Source organism: Triturus cristatus, chromosome 11, assembly GCF_964204655.1.
Source record: "Triturus cristatus chromosome 11, aTriCri1.1, whole genome shotgun sequence".
In the NCBI taxonomy this organism is placed as follows: Eukaryota; Metazoa; Chordata; class Amphibia; order Caudata; family Salamandridae; genus Triturus; species Triturus cristatus.
The window spans coordinates 1,109,040,095-1,109,062,159 of NC_140594.1; the positions used below are offsets into that span (position 1 = coordinate 1,109,040,095).

Genomic DNA, 22,065 nt, shown 5'->3' on the forward strand with positions numbered 1-22,065 from the left:
AGCGCAGACTCTGTGCTAAACTGAGGGCGAAAACCCGATTTGTCCCATGGAGGAGTTACCTTGCCTCTAGTACATCTATCCAATGATGGAATATCTGTGATGTTGTCTGTGTAAATCTGTTTACAGCGTCTATAAGGAGACTTGAGGGGTGCTAATAATCCAAATGTTTTTTTGTTTGGGATGTCCTCACGTGGGCACATTTTTCACAACCCACAACTCTCAACATACATGAGATCTCATTGTGTGTCGCTAAAAATATCTACAAACTGAGCAAAAGTCCGTGTCCAGCACACATGGCGGCATGACACCAGTACAATTCTACCCTTGTAACTGATTGCCTGGCACAACCCGCTGTCCCTTGTGATACAATAGGCCGTATACTTCAGTCATATACTGTCGATCTGCTTGTACCCACAATGATTGATTTATTGTGTTCAACCATGGTCTTACGTAAGACCTAATGGATGCATGCAGTGTGTCCTGTGCTGTTGAAGTGCATTGCTTTGCTAACTTTGGTTTTCTGTTATTCATGCATGGGTGGGCGTCCTAATGTTTCTGTTGTCTCTGTGAAAGACACACAATTGATGGATGGAATTCAGAACAAATCAAAACATTCACCCCCAGGCAAGAGATCTGGGTTCAATCCATCATTATTTTGCTCACCATGCTACCCCAGTTTGGACCCAGCCATATGCAAATCAGTCTTGACCCTGTGCCTCATAGGAACAGTCCAGCCCGAACTGCCAAGCCAGGTCCTCCCTGGACCGGAAACAAGCATCCTAGGACCGGTTTCTGGGTTTCACCCCTCATCAGCCAGGATGGCTTGAATCCAGTGGCACAGTGAGCCCGGGACCCACGTCTAGGCATACCCTGTTGTCGCTGTGATCATTGGTATTTGTGAGGTGTCGTGTGTGCAGTACTCTTGCGAAGAAGCTCTGTGCCAGGTACAACAGGTTTGGTGTTGTATTGTGAATGTTCAAGAGGCATGTTAATGTTGTCTTTGAATGATGGTGGTCTGAGGAGTGTACTGTACTTTTGGGGTGCATAATGTTCTGAACAGTATTGCTGTGATTGTACAGGGGAGAGTACCTGGGGATGCGACTGGACTAGAGTTGTCTGGGTGAATGATGGCTGCGTCAGGACTGGCGCGTAGTTTACCGGAGCATTGCTTTGCTAACTATGGGGCTGTGTTGCGAGAGAGGTTGTGGGGGATTGCCTGGTGTTTTCTGTTGCTTGTGTGAATTGTGGTTGTGTGAGGAGCAGGGTGGATTTTGCAGAACGGGGAGGCTGTGCCTACTATATGAGGGTCGCTGGTGCATATTTAGAATCAGAGACCATATCTTCCTGTCCTACACTTTCCACCACTCTGTGTCTCTTCTCTCGTCACTCTTCCTTTGTGTTCTCTATGACCCCCCATCTTCTTTCCTCTCTTGTTTGTAGACTCTTTCTCCACCCTTCCCCTTTCCACTTTCCTTCTGTCTTCTCGTCGTCTGCGTTCTCCTTTTTTTGCCTCTCTCTCACTCCCCCATCCTGTTTTTCTTTCATCACAAGACGAGAAGAGACAGAGGCTCTGTCTTGCCCTTGTCTCGCCTTGTCTGGTTTCTTTCTCCGTCTCAGACCTCGCTCCCAGCCTTTATTTCTCTCCTCTGCCAGCGCTGGACCTGCACCCATTCCCGCCCCATCTCTCCACACTCAAGCGCCCCTGCCTGTCTTTCCTGGTCGACCTTCTCCCCTTTTCTTCTTCTCTCACCTGATTTGCGTGTCTTCACCCCTACGCCCCCTCCCTTCTCCGTCACACCCTCCCCCTCTCCACCCCTTTCTCCCCCCACCCCCTGCACTTGCTCTCTGGTCGGCACATCCAATGGTGCTGCCTGCATCCTGCCTTCCTTGATGGATACAATGGATTTTTTGTCATAGTAACCGGCGGCTTCAGCTGAGGGAAGCACCTCGTCCGCTTCTCTCTCTCTGGCTCCCTCTTGTCTTCTTCTTCCGTCCCTGGTTCTCGCCTCTTCTCTCTCACTCCGCCCGGCTCTCTCCACCTCCTCTTCACCTCTCTCCATCCCTCGGCCAGGCCGCGGGAGGCACCGGCTCCCTCCGTTCAGAGGCTGAGGAGACGCTCCCCCAGAGCCCGGCGGGGCTGGGCCCCCCCATCGAGGGCCATGGGAAGCGGGGGCGCCGTGGCCGGGCTCGGCTAGGAGGGGGGCGTGCGAGGGGGCCATGACAGCGGCAGCCATCCGAGCCTCCTACTGCAGATCCAGGATGAACGTGGCTCTCCAAGACCTGGGCAACAACGTGAGTACCAGGGGGGTCTGCAAGGGGGGAGGGGACGTCCAGTCCTGCCGGGGTGCTGGGGGTGCCTAGGGGTGTTATTGAAGGGACGAGCCCCTGGTTAGCATAGGGCAGGCATCTAGCGGGAGTTAGCTACAGATGTGGGGTGCAGGGGTGACCCCACACACCAGGTGGAGGGGGGGGGGGCTTCGTCCAGCCCTGCCGGGGTGCTGGGGGTGCCTAGGGGGTTATTGGAGAGACGAGTTCCTGGTTAGCAGAGAACAGGCTTCTAACTCGACTGTCACCCCTGAAATATATAAATGGGTGCTGCAGGGGTGACCCCACACCCGGGGGGAGTGGTGGATGCCATAGGGGTGGGTGTTCCGCCCATTTACCTAGAGAGAGAGTAGTGTGCCGGACGGGTGACGCCAAGGTGATACCTTGGGGGAGGCAGGGTGCTGGAGAAGGGTCACCCCCTCCTCTGCCCCCACCTTCGTCCCTCCCCGCCCCCGGATTCCCTGGATCCGAAGAGCCCCCCCCCCCCCCCCTGCAGAGGGGTGAGTGGTATTCCTGCTGCTGGCTCTGCGAGGGCAAGGTGTTGAGAGGGGTGAGTCCCTTGGGGGGAGAGGGGGGGATGATTTACTGCCCTTTCGCTGCAGGCGGCAGACAGTGTGATGGATGGATTCATTTATTTATGCGTTTTTATATAGCGCGTACTTTCCCCAGAGGTGTCAGGGCGCTTTACAATAGAGAGAAGTAAATTCCATAAGTAGTGAGACAGTGCCCTGGTAGTAGGTAACGCATTTCAGTCGCATTACCTGAGAAAGGTTGCGCCATGAGTCCCTCCCCTTTGAAAGTTGGAGGATGTGACATCAACACGTGCCTGGCGGTCCAGGAGTAACAATACAAGTCCCTCTGGGGTTCAAGTGACCCCAGGGGTCTCTCCTGTAGAGGGCAGGGTGCTGAGGAGGGGCAGTCCCTTGGAGAGTACAGTGCCGGAAGGGATGCTCTGTGGAGGGAACAGTGCAGGGGTGTTGTTGAGTCCTTTGGAGGGTGGCAGCGTGTTGATTTGTCGCCCCTCTGCGGAGGGCATAGTGGTGCAGGGACGTAAGAGTGGGAGGAGGTGCTAGGCGGGCCGGGGGTAAACCCACGAGTGCAGGGGTGGGTAACCTACCACTTTGTACGAGTACTGGAGGAATGACACATGGCGATAAGTGGGCGGGCCCCAAGCAGAGAGGTGCTGCTGGTTAGGGACCCCTTGAGAAAGATCGGGGACCCTCAAAGTAAGAGGTGGAGTGAGAATTAATTAATCAATTAGTTAATTAGCTTGTTTTCTATTAGCATCGTTCACAATTGTAAGGATTAGTTTTGGCAGTTTTAGAAGGATTAAGCGCTGAGAGAAAAGGATATCCCCCCTCCCCCCCGCCTCCACACACACACCCTCCGGCTCCTCCAGGTACCTGCATGGGTGCAGGAGTGCAATTACTTTAGTTGTGTGACGCTGAGACAGGTCAGATTAGGAGGGAGCGGGTGACACCTTGAGGACGGGTTGTGTACTGCAGCTTGGTGGCGGGGCCCAGCCTTTGAGGAGGAAGGAGGGTGGAAGGCAGAGAAGGGCCAGAGGACGAGTTGTGAGGAGCAGCGGGGTGGGGGTGCAGACTCCTCCTCGTCACACACAGGCCGCTGTTATTGTACAGTCCTTCTCGCGCTCTCTTCGTGCTTTGAATTTGAAAATATGTCACTGAAAGTCTGCGACCGCTGATGAATATACAAGCACACGCACACCCTCTCACCTTTTCTCCTGCATCGGACAGGTAGCTGCCCTCTCTCTCCTTCGGGTGCATTTAGTTCTCCTTTCTTCACCATCCCTATTTTTCCTCTTATCCCATTCCCCTACTTAGTCTTCAGCTCCATCTTCCAGTTTAATTCTTCTATTTCACCTTCCTTTTTTCTCAGCCATCCTTTGGCTCTCTTCTCTTCTCTTCTCTTGTCTTGTCTTGTCTTGTCTTGTCTTCTCTTCTCTTCTCTTCTCTTCTCTTCTCTCTCTGCTGTCCTCATTCCCTCCCCACACACCCGGCCACCTCTTTCCCTTCCCTCTCTAGTCTGACCCTTCTCTCTTATTCTCTCCCTCACTGGCATCTCCAGGCCACACCGAAAAATCCCAGACAGTTCTCCTTGCCACATACATGAATTGATCAAACTACTTTTCTCTGCAAAGCAGCGTTGTTTGCTTTAACTGTTTACCCCAGACATTGTGTATATCTATCTGAGCATGTAGGTAGACACACACACACACACATACAGACCTAATGAAAGCTAGATACACACGTACAATCAGATTTAAAAATTTTATGCAAACATATACACACGCCCTTAACCATTCATCTTTGTAGGTCTCCCAGTCAGTTTCATCTGCAGCCTAAAGTGTCCCACCTCCCCATGAAATTCACTTCTAAAGACACCACTGCTCTTTCTTACTTTTATTTTGCCACTTACATCTCTCTCTCCTCCCTTTTGTAGCACATGTTGTACATCTCTCCCTCGTGTTGGTTCGTGTTCCTCCAGTGTCTCGCTCGTTTCCCATCCCATCCTTTTACGCTTCCCCTATTTCGCCCTATTTCAGTCCTTCCTTCTCAATCCCTGTGAGGTTTAGAGTCACCCTGCAGTAAACTGATAAGGGCCTGGGGGCACCCTGAAGGTGGGAGTGTGGCAGAAATGTGCATCAGCATGAAGTAATGTTTGTACTCTTTTTCCTTCACCACTTGGAAAATTATGCTCCATATATCTCAACTGGGGACACCCACGCTCCTTCGCCAAACCTACAATTGCTGTTGCGAATTTTTGTTTCTCTTAGGAATAAGGGGAATTTGTTGCCAGAAAATTCGACAAATCCAGAATTTGTGTTTTTTTCTGAACGAAAATCCACATTTTTGTGCATCTTAAATGGGAACTTGTTACACAATAAGTTGTGTGAATCTTGTTCTCTCTTCTTAGCCTTCTAACTGTCTCTGTTCTGGCAAAATATTTAAGAATTCAATTTTTGAAAAGAGATGCAGCACGGAGTAATGTGATCATCTAACATAGAGAAAAAAGTAGTTCTCTTTATTAAGACCTGAATCTCGGTCAATCACCAACTGTAGACATTTACTTGTTTGATGTCTACTTAGGATCTATGATATGATTCAACGGATTGACATTTAAAGAGTCTGTAAGACATTGGATTATTATTCGGGGTTTGTGACTACCCACCTCTAGGAATAATCACACCCCGTGCCATGGTGAGTGCTCGAAGTCACTGAATGAATTGAACTCAGATCCCTGGTAGCAACGACGCAAAGCCGGCTGGCTTAACCTAGAGCAATGTGTACTGTATTTACGCAGTACCGAAACAGGAATAAAGTCAAAATGCTAAATAATAACAATCCTAAACTGAATTATAAAAGTAAAGTAAAATGTATTTAATAAAATGACACTAAATTGACAAAAAAAATTCAATAAGAGGAAACGGAGATATGCAGTTTTAAAGATTTAAGGGATAATAGCACCAAAAACCACAAAGCGCCAATAATAGTCTAAAGTCACGGCAGACCAGGACCCAGGGACAATATCAGGCTGACCAAGATGGGGCGTGGATTGGATACACCAACCAGGTCTGCCCCAGTCAAACATTTTACCTTTTGATGGAGCCTTTTACGTGTGAATCAACCCAGGGGCGGAGTTCTAAGGCCACAGGATATCAGTGGAGGAACTTAAAGACTCACCGGATATCAGGCAGTGGCCAACAGAGGGGCATGTCCAGGTCCAGTTGCCAAATGGGCATCTGGGTGCTTTCAGGAAAAGGCCTCTTACAACTTACTGCCTCCCTATAGCCACGCATGAGGTCAGCCAACTGGCCCTTTGTGTCCACTTTTTTGTCCAGGAAACAAGAGGGAGCAGTCCAATCTTTCAGGGAATCTCTCAGGTCACAGACAGCCAGTCCAGTCCTCTTTTGATCATCTTCTACAGGTCCAGAAAGGTTTCTGAAGAGGGGTCTGGAGATGCCACATTTATGCCTGGCACAAGCTAATTGCTAGGGGGTGACTCCTGGACACTTCTTAACCAATGTGGCAATAGTTCCCAGGCTCTGACCTACTTTCTTTTGCTGTATTGCAAAAAGGCTCAAAGTGCAATGTGTCAGGGCAAGTCCAAGACAGTGAAAGTCTTTGGCCACACTAAACTTGGGCTCTGAGGGCCAGGTGTGTGTGTGGGTGGAAGTGTACTATGGCCATTATAGTATCCTCCCATATCTAACATTAAAATCTAATGTGAGACAGGCACTGTACCCATAACAAACGCAGAGACATAAGTATGGAAGGGCAAAAGCAGGGTCCTACAACAACCAGACCGGGGAGCCACAAGAATTGTCATGTCGCTCCCTTTCAAGTGTACTCCAGTTGCTACATATTATAGCTCAACAGACCTGTTAAGCAGAATTGGACACTGCAATGTCAAAAAGGGGGCCCACAGCTGCCATCCTGCATATACTGTGAAGTTCAAATGAGTCATCTCATCCCACCCAGGTCAGCCTATTATATGCTCCTGAGAGATATTTTATATCTTTTTCACCCCTATTAAAGGCTGAGCACAAGATAAGAGCTGGTAGAGGCTTATGCTTCTTAGGCTTTTGAAAGTTCAGGCAGGTAAAGGGTAACATTCTAAAAATTATTTTTCCTTAGTATTTGTAAAAAATCCAACTTCACCATTGAATTGGATTTTAAAAACGATAAAAAATAGTGGTTTAATTATTTGTCTTGCTGGTCCCATCCACACATACAGTATTAGTATTTAATATTGTTTCCAAGTGCTTCTCTAGTGGTCAGTCAGCCATACTGTAGTGAAAATAGTTTTTCGGTGGTAGTCACTGTAAGGGCATGTTAAATTTAAATTTCTTTATGTTCGAATTGTAAGTAGCGTGCACTCTGCCTTGAGGGCTACAAGGCTTACGTTGGGGTAACCTATTATAATTTAAAAGGAATACATTTACCTGTCAAAAGGGTTTAATTTGACAGTTTGTGGTGCATGATTTGCACTGTTAAGGTCTGGCTACAATGGTAGGCCTGATAAAAACAGTGCAAAAGTCTGCATGATATCACACAAAAGAGAGTCCTCGCCTACAGAGTCAAATTTTCTTGCAGGACATTTCATACCAGGTCATCCAGACAGCTGGCTTACCATTTTCATTGACCAATTCTCACGAGAGGCCTTCGGACACTATATTATGAAGTGATAAATTGTCCAGCCATCTGGTTTTGGACATTTTTACCTTCTGGTTGTAGCAGTGCTTAATTTGTAAAAAAATAAGTGCCAGGGCCCTCATCAGGACGCCACCACAACTTCCACCACCTATTGCCACTGTCAGCGCTGCCAATGACAGTACCTACACAACGACTATCATCGCACTGCTACAAGTGTGAATTTAGACTATTCAATCCCCCAAAGCTATAATAAGATTTGCTTGGGCGACTGGTTTTAGTAGTTTTTAATATATATTGAGTTGATAAACAACTGTCGTTCTGCTCATCTTTTAATTTTCCAAACAGCGCCACCATGTGGCAGCTGTCATAGGTGCTGGTATTGTTAATTAAGTGCCGGTGCCGAGCACCGGAAACCACTGGCTCAAATTAAGCACTAGGTTGTAGTAACATTGATGGTAATTACATTAATGCTTCACTTTAAATACCAGTACTATGTATCGCCAGTTTACAGCTAGTGTGAAAAATATCATAGGAAATATGTAGAACATACCAGCGAGCATTGTTTTCCATCTGTTCCAACAGCAGAAAGCGCATAGCCAACATTGTGTTTCTGAAGCTTCATTGTTGTTACATTTATACTTTACTATACACTTTGCTTCTGCTAGTAGGGTTGATGTCGAAGCACTGTGATCTTGCCAAGGGCGTCGTGGGACATTCATGTATGGCTGGAAGTGTGATCTCTGTGGAGATTTGTGTAATGTGAGTGTAGATCAGGGATATGCTCTGGTCTGGGGGCGGTGGCCTTGCTGCAGTGCTTTTGACGCAACTTAAGGTGTAACTCGTAGTTGAGATGAGAAGTGCTTGCACGGCGCATGCACTATGCAAAGCAAATTTGGGAGGCTGGTAGTGCTGGAGTGGGAGAAGCAGGTGCTGGGCCCTAACAGTGTGTGTAGGTGTGGTCTAAATGTGTTACAGTGAGTGAGATGCAATGGCTAGAGTGGAAGGGAATTGAGATACACCAGTGTAGGGTGTAGTTGTGATTGCCCCAGCGCAGGCACTGAAGTGGACGAGGACTTGAAGCTGAAAGCAATGGTCATGCAGAGGTGGTTCCTCAATTCGGCTTCATAGAGAGTTTGGTTACTTTTTGGATTTTGGTGGAGTCTAAGGCTAGAGGTCCATAAAGTTCAGAGATATCCGTGTGATCTACTAAAGCGGGTGCGTAGCAGAAGAAATGCACCAAGGAATCATTATAGGGAGAGGATTTGGTGCAGCGGCCAGAGCTGCCGACTCAGGAGCTGGAGATCCGGGTTCGAGTCTCTGCATCGGCTCAACATCCTGTGATTCTAAGCAAATCACTTAATCTCTCCATGCCCATGAACATCGCCTGGATACCCTTATAGGTGATAAGTCGCGCTATATAAATCTAGTAATTTAATTTATACTTTCAAGTCCTTGAGCACATGCAAGCGTCTCTCTCATTCCAGAAGGTTCAGATGCCATTTAATGGAGCAGAAAAACACATTGCCTGAGTGAGACCCCCACCACTCCTGTGGCATCTCCTTAAAGGTCAGATATGCTTGCTTGACCATAGAAGGCTCAAAGTCCTTTTTTCACTTTTTGCATTCTGTCCAGCCCATTCTATTGTGTGCATCTCTGTCTGTCTTCAGTTGCACACGTTTTCAGAAGAATAGAGTCATCAAGATTGGCTGTCGGCTTCTTAGAACCAAGCAGCTGCAGAAAATCAGCATCCGCTATGAGAGGAAAAGAGTCTTAAACATGAACTGAGCCTAGCTGCAGAGTGAAATGACACCCAGGATTATCTAGGGATTTGTCAGAAATTCCAGAACAGATAGAGACAACTGTGTAGAGAAAAAAAGACTTAGATACTGAGAGGCTTAACAATCATAGAGAGAGAGAGAGAAAGAAAGGACAAGTCATCGAAAGAGACGGACAGAGAGTGGGAGAGAGAGAACGAAAGAGACAAAGAAGAGAGAGAGAGAGAGCAAGTGGCGGATTAAGACAATCACTAACCGCTGATAAAGGTTCATAGAATGAGATCGCACAAATTGTCTACGCGATCCTGGACTGTAAATCTGAAGATTTTGTCTCAATTACAAATTTTTTTCGAATTGAGAACATTAGAGAATTGATATAATTGTCAGAGGATCATTGTAAGTATGCTGTGAGAATTCCTCTAATTTCATAATTTTAACACTTTCTCAATTTCAGCCCCAAGGAAAGTAGTACGGCGCCTGAAAGTATAATTCAAGAGTTATGACGTCATCTTGTGCTCTGGCTCTGACCCGAGCTCTTCCAAAAACTTGTATGATTGACCTGGACAATGCCCTGACTGCGTCAAAGTCCTCACTTTACTTTGATGCATCACTTTTTTAGAACAAACCTGAACATTTATACAGGAGCAGTCATCAGCATACGTACAGCAGTTTAAGAGCTTACATACACCACATACTAGTTACAATTTTTATTAAGGGACTTCATGGCTAATATCTATGTTCAGTCAAAATATTCAAGTGAAATTTGTGTAAAACATCAATTTTGTTTAGTGACAATATTATTGGTTGTAAGTCTAAAACCAGATTGAACAGGATTATAGATCTGTGTTGGAGGTACATGAGGTCTTGGTCAATCTCCATCAAAGAGATCAGACACGAAAAGAATATGAAATGAAAGGACCATATGAGCCGTAGCCCATAGGGTCGCGATTCACAAACCTCAATAACTTTAACATGAAATCTATAGAGTGTGGTCCTTTGATGTGAGACCTCTGATTGAGGAGGAAAGAAGATCCCTTATCTTCTAAATTTTAAGGTTGACCAGTTTTGGTGGCTGTTGTTTTGGTTAATATCTTCATAACATCATACTAAATCGTTATGACTGTAATAAATGCCGTGTGGATTTTTTTGTAGGAAATTTCCTCAGGTCTCTTCTTCGTGGGCCTCCTTACCATCCAGATGGACTCCCTCTGACCCATTTTCCACACTGTTATTCAAATGCTTTCCCTCTTCTTGTGTTTTGTCTTTGCTTCCCTTGCCAGCCCCTCCTGTCGGCATAGATTATGGCCCTCTTCCTGTCTCATGATGACTTTCATCTCCTGAAAGGGACTGGCTAGTGGTTTTGTCACAGATTTTAACAATGTTGGGTAACAAACACTCTGTTGACAAGGAGAACAGCTTATTCATTGACTCTGATTATACTTGACTTCTTTTGATGTTCAAATCGTCAGTGTTCGAGACAAAGCTGATTGGTGCCTGAGACGTGAGGCGAGACCCTCCAAAAAGGGTGATGATTGGCCGGAGAGCCTGTCCTAAGAGGTTGTCACCTGATCCTCTCTGAGACACCTTCTGAAAGATGTACTGGATGTGCTTCCTCCTTCTAAAGCAATCACTCAGAATGTACAACTGGAATTATTTAGACAATCATTGGCAAAGTCAGTAGGTCTGCCCTTGACAAGCTGGTGCAATGGTTACTTTTTAAATTTTGGTATCGCAAGCATATGCCACAAAAATAACAGGAAAAAATGAAGAAAACTTGCTGCCACCTGATCCTGGCAGCGAGAAGCTTAGAAAAAATGTAAAACTTTCAAAAACAATCCATAAAACACTCCCTTCAAAAGAACAATACGGTTGTTTCTTACCCGGCATGAATATATAGAACAAGTGTAAAAATGCTTGTTAGTTTTAATTCACAGAAAAACATATTTCTTATTGGTGCAAGGAGGAGTTACTATTGGCTTTGAATTACTGTAACTTTTATACATAGTCTTAACAGACAGCTGCCACTCCTGGCTTGCCCTGTTGTGACCCGGTCATTGCTCTTTCTGCCCTAGTCTCAGGGATCATGAAGGCAGCAGCAAGAACAGAAAATAAACAAGATTGTAATGACCTTGTTGTACTTTCCATTCTGTGCTATTCTGCTCACCCCTCAGCAGCAAAACAGTGGATGAATCTTGAGGGGCCAAGTGTGGGGCAAAGGTTTAAACACATTATCTCATAAATAAATAATAAATCCGTATTTGTAAAGTGTGAACTACTCACCCTTACGGGTCTCAAGGCGCTGGGGGCCGTCGTGGAAATTAAGCGAGCTATTGCCCAGAGTCACATGGTGCTGAGCTGAGCTGCCGCCAGAGCAGGGGATCGAACCATGAACACTGTGCTCCGAAGTCGGCTGCCCTGGCCACTGCACCACAACTCATCATCAGGGGTCAAGAGATGCCTGCTGTCACTTCCGCTTCTAGCATTTTGGTGAATTGCCTCCATGCAAATGCAGAAAAGTCTGAAAATTTTCAGCATAAAATTTGAAAGAGAAATTGAAAGAGGGGATAAGAGAAGGGTATTTTAGATAGACAAGGCCATGTAGGCATCCGTGTGGCATGCAGTAAAGAGGAAGAGGAGCAGATGTAAGAAATGACTAGGATGACAGCCAATATGGACCTGTGTCAGAGAAGCCAAGAAGGTGGGAAGAGGACAGTATGGCTAACAGTGTATGGACCTGTGTCAGAGAAACCAAGAAGGTGGGAAGAGGACAGTATGGCAAACAGTGTATGGACCTGTGTCAGAGAAGCCAAGAAGGTGGGAAGAGGACAGTATGGCTAACAGTGTATGGACCTGTGTCAGAGAAGCCAAGAAGGTGGGAAGAGGACAGTATGGCAAACAGTGTATGGACCTGTGCCAGAGAAGCCAAGAAGGTGGAAAGAGGACAGTATGGCGAACAGTGTATGGACCTGTGTCAGAGAAGCCAAGAAGGTGGGAAGAGGACAGTATGGCTAACAGTGTATGGACCTGTGTCAGAGAAGCCAAGAAGGTGGGAAGAGGACAGTATGGCAAACAGTGTATGGACCTGTGTCAGAGAAGCCAAGAAGGTGGGAAGAGGACAGTATGGCTAACAGTGTATGGACCTGTGTCAGAGAAGCCAAGAAGGTGGGAAGAGGACAGTATGGCAAACAGTGTATGGACCTGTGTCAGAGAAGCCAAGAAGGTGGGAAGAGGACAGTATGGCAAACAGTGTATGGACCTGTGTCAGAGAAGCCAAGAAGGTGGGAAGAGGACAGTATGGCTAACAGTGTATGGACCTGTGTCAGAGAAGCCAAGAAGGTGGGAAGAGGACAGTATGGCAAACAGTGTATGGACCTGTGTCAGAGAAGCCAAGAAGGTGGAAAGAGGACAGTATGGCGAACAGTGTATGGACCTGTGTCAGAGAAGCCAAGAAGGTGGGAAGAGGACAGTATGGCTAACAGTGTATGGACCTGTGTCAGAGAAGCCAAGAAGGTGGGAAGAGGACAGTATGGCAAACAGTGTATGGACCTGTGTCAGAGAAGCCAAGAAGGTGAGAAGAGGACAGTATGGCAAACAGTGTATGGACCTGTGTCAGAGAAGCCAAGAAGGTGGGAAGAGGACAGTATGGCAAACAGTGTATGGACCTGTGTCAGAGAAGCCAAGAAGGTGGGAAGAGGACAGTATGGCAAACAGTGTATGGACCTGTGTCAGAGAAGCCAAGAAGGTGGGATGAGGACAGTATGGCAAACATCTATCCATCTGTCTATCCTTTCACATTACCACCCACCCATGCCAATTAACCATACATTTTTCCATCCATCCATCTTTTTACCCAAATACACATCATATATACATGTACACATCCATCCACCCTTTAACACACCCATCCACTCGCCCATCTCCATCTGTCTATTCATCCTTTCATCTGTCTAACCTTTCACGCTTCCATCTCACCTTTCATCGGTATTACCTTTTATCTTTTTTCCTTCTATATTCCCCTCTTTCCTGTAACTCATCCTTCCTCCTCCCTTTCTTTTTTTTCTATTTTCTACCTACACATCTTTTCTCTCCCATCCTTACATTATTCTTACCATTCTCTCTCAAGCTCATGTTTTACTATTTATTCTTCTCTTTCTGATTTTCCCCCATCATAAGTATTTCTCTTCCTCTTTTCCATTCACCTTGTACAATTGGCTTCACCCACTCTTTCACGTATTCTTGAAGAGTGGGAATTATGAGCATTTTGTCTACAGACCTGAGGCCATAAGTGGCTTATAAACAATTATTTAATGTTGAAGTGAGACCAGTGCTTAATTTGTAAAATAATATGTTCCACAGGGCCCTCGTCATTAGGTTACCATCGCTTGCACCACCCATTGCCCCTGCCGCGCCCCCAATGACAGTACCAAACCAACCACTAACCATCACACTCCCACAAGTGTGACAATACAGACTATTCCAGGCCCCCAAATCTATAAGATTGACTTGGGCAACAGGTTTCAGTCATTTTAAATGTATATTGAATTAATGAACAACTGCTGTTGTGCTAGTTTCTAAATTAAACAAACAGCACCACCATGTGGAAGACTGTCATAAGAGCCGCTGTTGGCAATTAAGTACTGGTGCCGAGCACCGGAAACCACCGGCTCAAATTAAGCTCTGAGTGAGATCGACCTCACCAACCCATCGGCCCCAGTGGCAGCCCCTGCTTGAGATGCTAGAGCGGGTGTTCCCTCTGCCATTGGACACCATACTTCAAATAGAGTATTTTAACAGGAAAGTCAGGGCACCAGTGATGCATCACTATTGATACTCTCTTCCTAACATGCAAGTATCAACCTACACAAGCCCTCCAAGATCATGGCCTCCACCTCTTCTGCACTCTCTTCTCCAGTCTGGACATTGTAGGACCTCACAGCTCTGGTTATTAAATTAGTAGCAGGTTGCCAGGTCTGCTTCTTTTTAAAATTTAGATCTGATTAAGCATCGAAGGGCAGGCAGACAAAGTCAAGTTTCATTAGGATGCCAAGTACAGTCTCTCCCCTGCATCGATTGCTCGGGATTAATGCCCAGGATTATTGCAAGGGCACACTGTACCAGCAAAGAGATTCACAGATAGAAGCAGAGATCATAGACACATGCACTATCTTTAAGAGAGACCATGCCAGGTGTCCTAACCATGCGAAGCCCAGCTCACTCTCAGCCAGTACCACTCTTGTTGCCATGAAATGCATGGGTCCTTCTTCATGGAAAGTCTTGTTAAAAACAAACATGGATCCTGTAGCAGATGATGGCCGCTTGCAGGAATCCTAGTGGGCAACAGCCACTTGGAGATGCTAAACCAGACAACCCATGGAACTGAACAATATCTTAGGAATGATGAACCACGCTTGCATAGCACAATGACCTGATGGGTTTCTAGGCACTAAAGTCAAACCTGTGAATAGACTCATCCTAGGCTATCTTTTCCCTTTTTGTGTGTTCTAAGCCATTGTTGTAGGAGGGTGAATTAGGAGAGGTACCTCTTACCCCTTTATTTTGTGTGTTTTAATATTAGACTGTATGTGCCTTGAGCTCTGGCTTAGTGGTAGTGGGGTAAGAAGAAGTTGAACATGACTAGAATCGCGACCCTATGATTTCCTTTCAAAGCGCAAACTTTTTATGCCGTTTCATTGTAAGTGCGCACGGGTTTTATGAGGCAGGTGAGAGGTGTACAAGAAAGGGGCATTGCAGCAAGGGTATGAAGGGAGGCTGAGGGCGTGCTAAACTCAGGGCATGGACGCAGCGGGGTTATAAAGGTGGTGTTACAAGGGAGGCCATTCGATAGGGAGAAAGGGGATCCCAGTGGAGTGAGACGGGAACATGTAGGGGAGTGCTAGTAAGAGTGGGTGTTGGGGGGTACCGATAGGTAGGTGGAGAAGGGTGTTTGGGTGGGGAAGTGAATGTGGGAGACGTTTAGTCTTTGTGGGAGAGTGCGGTGGAAGGGTAATCTTTTCTGGTGGGCTCTGCAGCAAAGTGGTCTATGTTAGTGGAAAAAGAACTGGACCGCCCTGTTTTCTATTAATCGCTTCTCCAGATATTTGCTATCTTTATGGCGAAACACTATTTTCTAATGTTTCACTTTAGGTTCTCCTCAAGTGCCCTATTGTGTCCTTTAATTCTCACATTACTTGTGTGTTGGGTGATTAAGCATCTCCTAATGACAAGGAGTGAAGGCAGGGATGGGGAATTCATTTTTTGTGGGGTGTTTTATATAGGATGAACTCGACCCGAAGGTATCAGAGCGCTTTACATGAGCACCAGTTTTGTTACAGATGGACACATTCATTTTGGATAGGCACGGGGAGGTGACGTGATTTGCCCAGAATCACAGGATGTTGAGCGTCCCTGCCGAGACTCAAACCCGGTTCCCACCTTCGAGTTCGACCACTCTATCGTTAGGCCACATTTCTGGAGATAATACTTAGCAAGGTGACAGGGCAAGGTAAACACCAGGCTGCTCAAAGTAAAACTGTGCTCATAGAACTACAGAGGGCAGGAGATGGCTGTAAGCAGGCACAAGGAGAGAGACAAGAGACAGACAATAATAATGTTTAAGTTAGGGATGTACTGGTAGATTTTTCTTAACAACTGTCATACGGTGAAGTCATAGTTCGGACCTGTCTTGTACTCAGTGTAAGGTGAACCGAGGCTGACAACAACGCTGAGACAGGTAAGACTCCGAAGGACCTGGGCGCGACAACAGACATCAACGAATATGGACTTCAACAGACAATGGACCGAATATAGAATGGAACAGAAAACCAGTGTGGAAATAAAACCCAGAATACAGGACAGTCAAGACAGCAGGAAAAAACTTAGACAAGGAATTAGGAACAGGGCTTCAGAAATCAAGAACAGGAATACTGGTATCAAGAGCAGGCTGTACCCCATAGGCGGGGGACAAGTAATGCCCTGCGGGTACACGGAATTAACACGGGAATTCAGAACAAGAACACAACATTCAATCAGAACAAGGAAACCAAGGGAGCGGCTGCCAGCTCAGCGAATATATCATCAGAAGACCAGTAAGAATACAGAAGGCAGGGTAACAGGCTAGACAGAATAGGCAGAAAGAAAGGTGAGGCTGTGAAGCAAGGAAAACACATAAAGCACAATGCTGCACAGGGCAGCCACCGGGAAACAGGACCCTGCAAACAGCAGAAACAGGAAACAGGACTACTCTTAGGTTTCAAGCGTTCAGAAGTGCAGGCAACAGGAGGAGAACACAGGAGCTCCAAGTGAAGATAGTTAAAGCACATATTCTGAATGCAGAAGACAGTCTTAAATCCCTTCTCCCAGCTGACAGCCACGCAGGGTGATTGGAGCTTAGAACAGGTGTGAGCAGGTTGCAGCACAGTGCAGGTGAGAGCAGGCAAAGCCCTTCCTCCAGCCTCGTGCCTTAAGGAGGGCACTGAAGTTCCAGTAAACAGCCAGTGGGCAGATCACAACTCCAGAGAGGAGCAAGGATTGGATTGTGTTCCAGAACATGGCAGAATTCATGCATGGGAGCACATGGGCATGCCGGAAACGTTAAGACAGGGTTCAAAGTATAATAAGATTCACCAAAAGGCTCCTCTCCAGCTCTCGAGTAAGGCATACAAGTACCAGAATGCATTAGGAGTTGACAAGTAATCCCATGAATAGAATCTGAAGTGGATCTGCTTTCCAAGAGGATTTGTAAAGTCTCTGAATGAACAATGAAGTGCAGTACAGGTTTCACTTCTAGACATCATTTATCTTGGCCCTAACTATAACTACCCAGTGGCGACATATATGCATGTGTGTTTAGTGTATGGATTGTTTATGTTATATATATATATATATATATATATATATATATATATATATATATATATATATATATATATATATATATATATATATGTGTATTACCTACTGGCGGTCGCCAGTAGGTAGTTATAGTTAGGACCACGTTTCCATAGGAAATCCGCAACATTCTATTTTGAATAACTTTGGCGCCGGTCGACGAATCCTCGCGAATTTCTCAAAATAGGTGGGGCGCTACGCTCCGCTCCTACCCTGAAAGTCTCGGGGGGATCCGTCAAGCGGGGGCTGAGATAAAAGGGGGGTCCCAAAACGCGTTTTTCCCATGCATTTTTCCATAGGACCTTTAGAACGAGCTACAGCCCGAACGGCTGAACAGAATTACTCAAAATTTGGCAGAGAGGTAGTCCCTAGGTCAAGGAAGTGCCTTTTGTAGGTTTGGTGTAAATCTGTTCAGTAGATTCTGAGAAAATAGCCTTTAAATCAATATATATATCTGAGCCCGCTTACGGTACGCTTACCGTACGCTTACGGTAAGCGTACGGTGGCGTGCGCGAGCGCGATTCTGATTGGCTCTTAGATCTTAGTAAACATTCGAATCGGTCGAAACCAGGAAGCGGCGGCCGCCATTTTGTGTATTTCACTCTGAAAAAAAAGAGTGAAAACAAGGAAAGGGGGCAATGAGGAGAGTTACAGACCCCCTAACATTTGTAAGGGGGTCAAAGAGGGACAGAAAAGTACAAAAAAAACATTTATTGATTTTAAAAAAAATTACGGGGTACGCGTACGGTAAGCTTACGGTAAGCGTACGGTAAAAAAAAAATAAAAAAAAATAAATGAAAAGCAGATTTAAGAGTTTAGATATTAGGGAGCTCTAAAAAGAGCTGTTGTGTTTATGAAGTCATTTTTTAAGTGGTACCTACAAGTAAGTACCGATGCAGAGTCTAAGGTTCAAGAGGAAGACTCTGTTCCCTTCTTCATTGAAGTGTACACCATCTCCTCTATAAATGTCTTGCATGTCATAACGCAAGTTGTTGTGGTAAATGGCACCCATACCATAGTCACGGAGGAAAGCAGAAACAGATTTGTTGACGTGCTTTCTTGCTTTGTCAATCTGTGGACAGAAATGATTGGACCAGTTCCATTTTTGCCTTTGGCATATGTTGGAAAACACAAAGGCAGTTTTAGGGAAAAGTGTAAACAGTTGTGCAAAGGTGTCCTTCATAAGCATTTCCAGACCTACCCCAGTCAAAGTGCCTAGGTCATTGCCACCACAGTGCACTATTATGAGGTCAGGGTGTTGGATTTGAATGAAGGATTTCACCAATGGCATCAATTGGTGCCACTTTAACCCTCTCTGACCAATCCATTTAATGTCTACATTTGGCAAAGCAAGGTCTCTCACCATACCTGTTTTCTCTGCAAACTTTTCACTCCAGAAGACATAGCTGTGCCCTACAATCCACACTGTGAACATCTTCAAAGGAGAACTGGATGCACTCAGGAGGTGTCTTTCAGTAGAATGGCAATATGAAAAGAAAGACAGTTTGGAAATGGAGGCATACATATTTTTTACAAAACAAAAAGAACTGATTGGCTGTTTCATACCATTCTAGAATAAAAACTAGGCTGTATGTGTAAATTAATAGAAGCATGTTTTGTATTGGTAAAAAAAAATGTGTAACCAAAGAACAGTACTATGGATTTGCTGTTAGGTTTGAAAAGTCAAGCACTCTTGCTCTGTGGAATTGAAACATTGTTTGGCGAACTTCTGACCTAACTCAACACAGCAGTGTTCCATGAGCTGTTGCTATGGTAGCAGGCAGAAGTCAAGTTGGGGGAAGGGTACTAGGCAGAAGTCAAGTTGGGGGAAGGGTACTTTTGGAAAAGGGTTGGTTTTCAACCAATAGAAATGTGTGATTACATTTGAAAAAAAGGGGGAAGCACTGAGATTTGAAACTTACAAGTATATGTGTGGAAAAATAGAGGGAAAGTTTGCCATTATCTGGTTCTGCTGAGAGGAGAGAGGTGAACACAACAGAGATCCTGGCTCTGATAATCTGCTGTTTGAGTGTCACATTTCTTTCACAACTAACTAATTTTAAAGGTGAGTTTACAGTTTGAGAGGGGATGTATGTGGTAACTTAAGAAATGAATAATAGAAATGGAAATTGTTTTTGTTGTAGTTACACATGGTGGTTTCATAATGTGTCAGTCTGTAAAAGTGATTTTCACTTGCCCCGAAAAAAAAAAGAGCAGTAAGTGTGCTTTCAAATTGGCAAAGAAATTTCGTTTTGGGACTAATGTGAAAACATGACTCTGTGTGCAGAGAGGAATTATAGGCAGAGATTTATTGCGTCTTGCTCTGGTGATTTCACAGTTGCATTAGATGGAAAGGGGGAGCGAATTTTTGGGGGAAGAAGCAGAGTCTTAGCACACACCCATGTGCTTGCCATGTATAGTCATGCACAGTATTTACAAGCGAGTGGGGTTTTGAGGTTTCAGTCTGTAATGCAAATACATTCAGCATCACTAAGGCTGGTTGCCCTTGCTGGAGTGTAGGCAGTCACCGAGAATACACATGGTGGTGGTCTGAAAAAACAGTTTGGACATGTGCATTTAAATAAATCAAAAAAAAATGGTTTCATAATGTGTCAGTCTGTAAAAGTGATTTTCACTTGCACCGAAAAAAAAAAGAGCAGTAAGTGTGCTTTCAAATTGGCAAAGAAATTTCGTTTTGGGACTAATGTGAAAACATGACTCTGTGTGCAGAGAGGAATTATAGGCAGAGATTTATTGCGTCTTGCTCTGGTGATTTCACAGTTGCATTAGATGGAAAGGGGGAGCGAATTTTTGGGGGAAGAAGCAGAGTCTTAGCACACACCCATGTGCTTGCCATGTATAGTCATGCACAGTATTTACAAGCGAGTGGGGTTTTCAGGTTTCAGTCTGTAATGCAAATACATTCAGCATCACTAAGGCTGGTTGCCCTTGCTGGAGTGTAGGCAGTCACCGAGAATACACATGGTGGTGGTCTGAAAAAACAGTTTGGACATGTGCATTTAAATAAATCAAAAAAAATGGTTTCATAATGTGTCAGTCTGTAAAAGTGATTTTCACTTGCCCCGAAAAAAAAAAGAGCAGTAAGTGTGCTTTCAAATTGGCAAAGAAATTTCGTTTTGGGACTAATGTGAAAACATGACTCTGTGTGCAGAGAGGAATTATAGGCAGAGATTTATTGCGTATTGCTCTGGTGATTTCACAGTTGCATTAGATGGAAAGGGGGAGCGAATTTTTGGGGGAAGAAGCAGAGTCTTAGCACACACCCATGTGCTTGCCATGTATAGTCATGCACAGTATTTACAAGCGAGTGGGGTTTTCAGGTTTCAGTCTGTAATGCAAATACATTCAGCATCACTAAGGCTGGTTGCCCTTGCTGGAGTGTAGGCAGTCACCGAGAATACACATGGTGGTGGTCTTAAAAAACAGTTTGGACATGTGCATTTAAAAAAATCAAAAAAAGTGGTTTCATAATGTGTCAGTCTGTAAAAGTGATTTTCACTTGCCCCGAAAAAAAAAAGAGCAGTAAGTGTGCTTTCAAATTGGCAAAGAAATTTAGTTTTGGGACTAATGTGAAAACATGACTCTGTGTGCAGAGAGGAATTATAGGCAGAGATTTATTGCGTTTTGCTCTGGTGATTTCACAGTTGCATTAGATGGAAAGGGGGAGCGAATTTTTGGGGGAAGAAGCAGACTCTTAGCACACACCCATGTAAATATGTGTACTGTATTATAAAATGTTTTAAAAATATTAATACTTTTTTCTTTTTTTCCAGATAGACAAGTACAAACATTTTTAAAACTATTTTTAAAAAAAACAAATGAATAAATATATTTTCAGTGAGTATGGTAAGTCAATAATAATAATTGTAGTCTCTCAAGGACCTTGTAATGTGTTTATTGATTTTTAGTGTTTTTAAAAAAAAAAAAAAATAAGTACGCGCACCGTACGCGTACGGTAAAAAAAAAATAAAAAAAAGTTTTTAAAAACATATGTAAAAAAAAGATGAAAGATAAGGTTGGCTCTTAAAAGAACCGTTGTGTTCATGCAGGGACAGAGGAAAGGAAGCATGGGAAAATTATTCAAAGCGACAAATGTGTTGATCTATTTTGTTGTTCACTAGGGAAACACTGGTCTCACTATAGCAAATTAGATCTTGACAAAATGTGCATCGAATATCAACCTTCCGAAATCGAGGGTTGATTTCCAGAGGGCCAGCAAAAGGAGATTCTCCCCCCACAGATGAAGGGCTCACCTGACCTGCAGAAGAAGGAGTCAGCCCTGCAGATGATGGTTCAGGCTGAGCTGCTGTGGATGTACTGGCTTGTCTTTCTGAAGAGTTACCTCCAAAAAGATGACCATGTGTCCTTCTGTGTACATCCTGGAGGTGTCTCTTCATGGTGTGATTCCCAAAGGAATACTTCCTGTTAGGATTACCTCTAGAAAGTACACGCTTACACAGCTTACAAGTCACTAAGGGTGCATTTACCTTTTGCTGGCCTTCAGGAAAAGTAAAATAATCCCATACATAAGAGGGCTTTTGTTTCCTCGATCTCTGCCTCAAGACAGTGCTGCTAGTGCTAGCCTCACTCTCAGAAGAGCTCTGCTGTTCTGCCATCGTATCCCAAAGACAAACCAGCTCCTTCTCCCAAGGGATCACAAGCAGAAATGAGGGGAATGGGTGTGGTGTAGGAGAGTTCTAGAACTGAAAGTAGTTTCAACCAATCAAAAGTTGTGTTTCATGATCACATGACCTACCGTACGCTTACGGTACGCTTACGGTACGCTTACGGCAAAAGTGCGCATGCGCGTAAAAAAGACACGCGCTTGCGCGCATGCGCATAACAGTGACTCCCGGCACTTCCGCGTAACGTGCGCGTGT

At 45.0% G+C, this 22,065-nt stretch overlaps 1 protein-coding gene across 1 annotated transcript in view; it reads left to right on the plus strand.

Moving 5' to 3' along the window:
• Positions 1–1,913: 1,913 nt before the first annotated feature.
• ECE2 (endothelin converting enzyme 2) overlaps positions 1,914–22,065 on the plus strand; it is a 246,486-nt gene continuing 226,334 nt past the window's right edge. Inside the window, exon 1 of the mRNA XM_085635580.1 lies at positions 1,914–2,292. Coding sequence (XP_085491706.1) covers positions 2,218–2,292 — 75 coding nt within the window. The 5' untranslated portion in view covers positions 1,914–2,217. The remainder of the gene's footprint in view (positions 2,293–22,065) is intronic.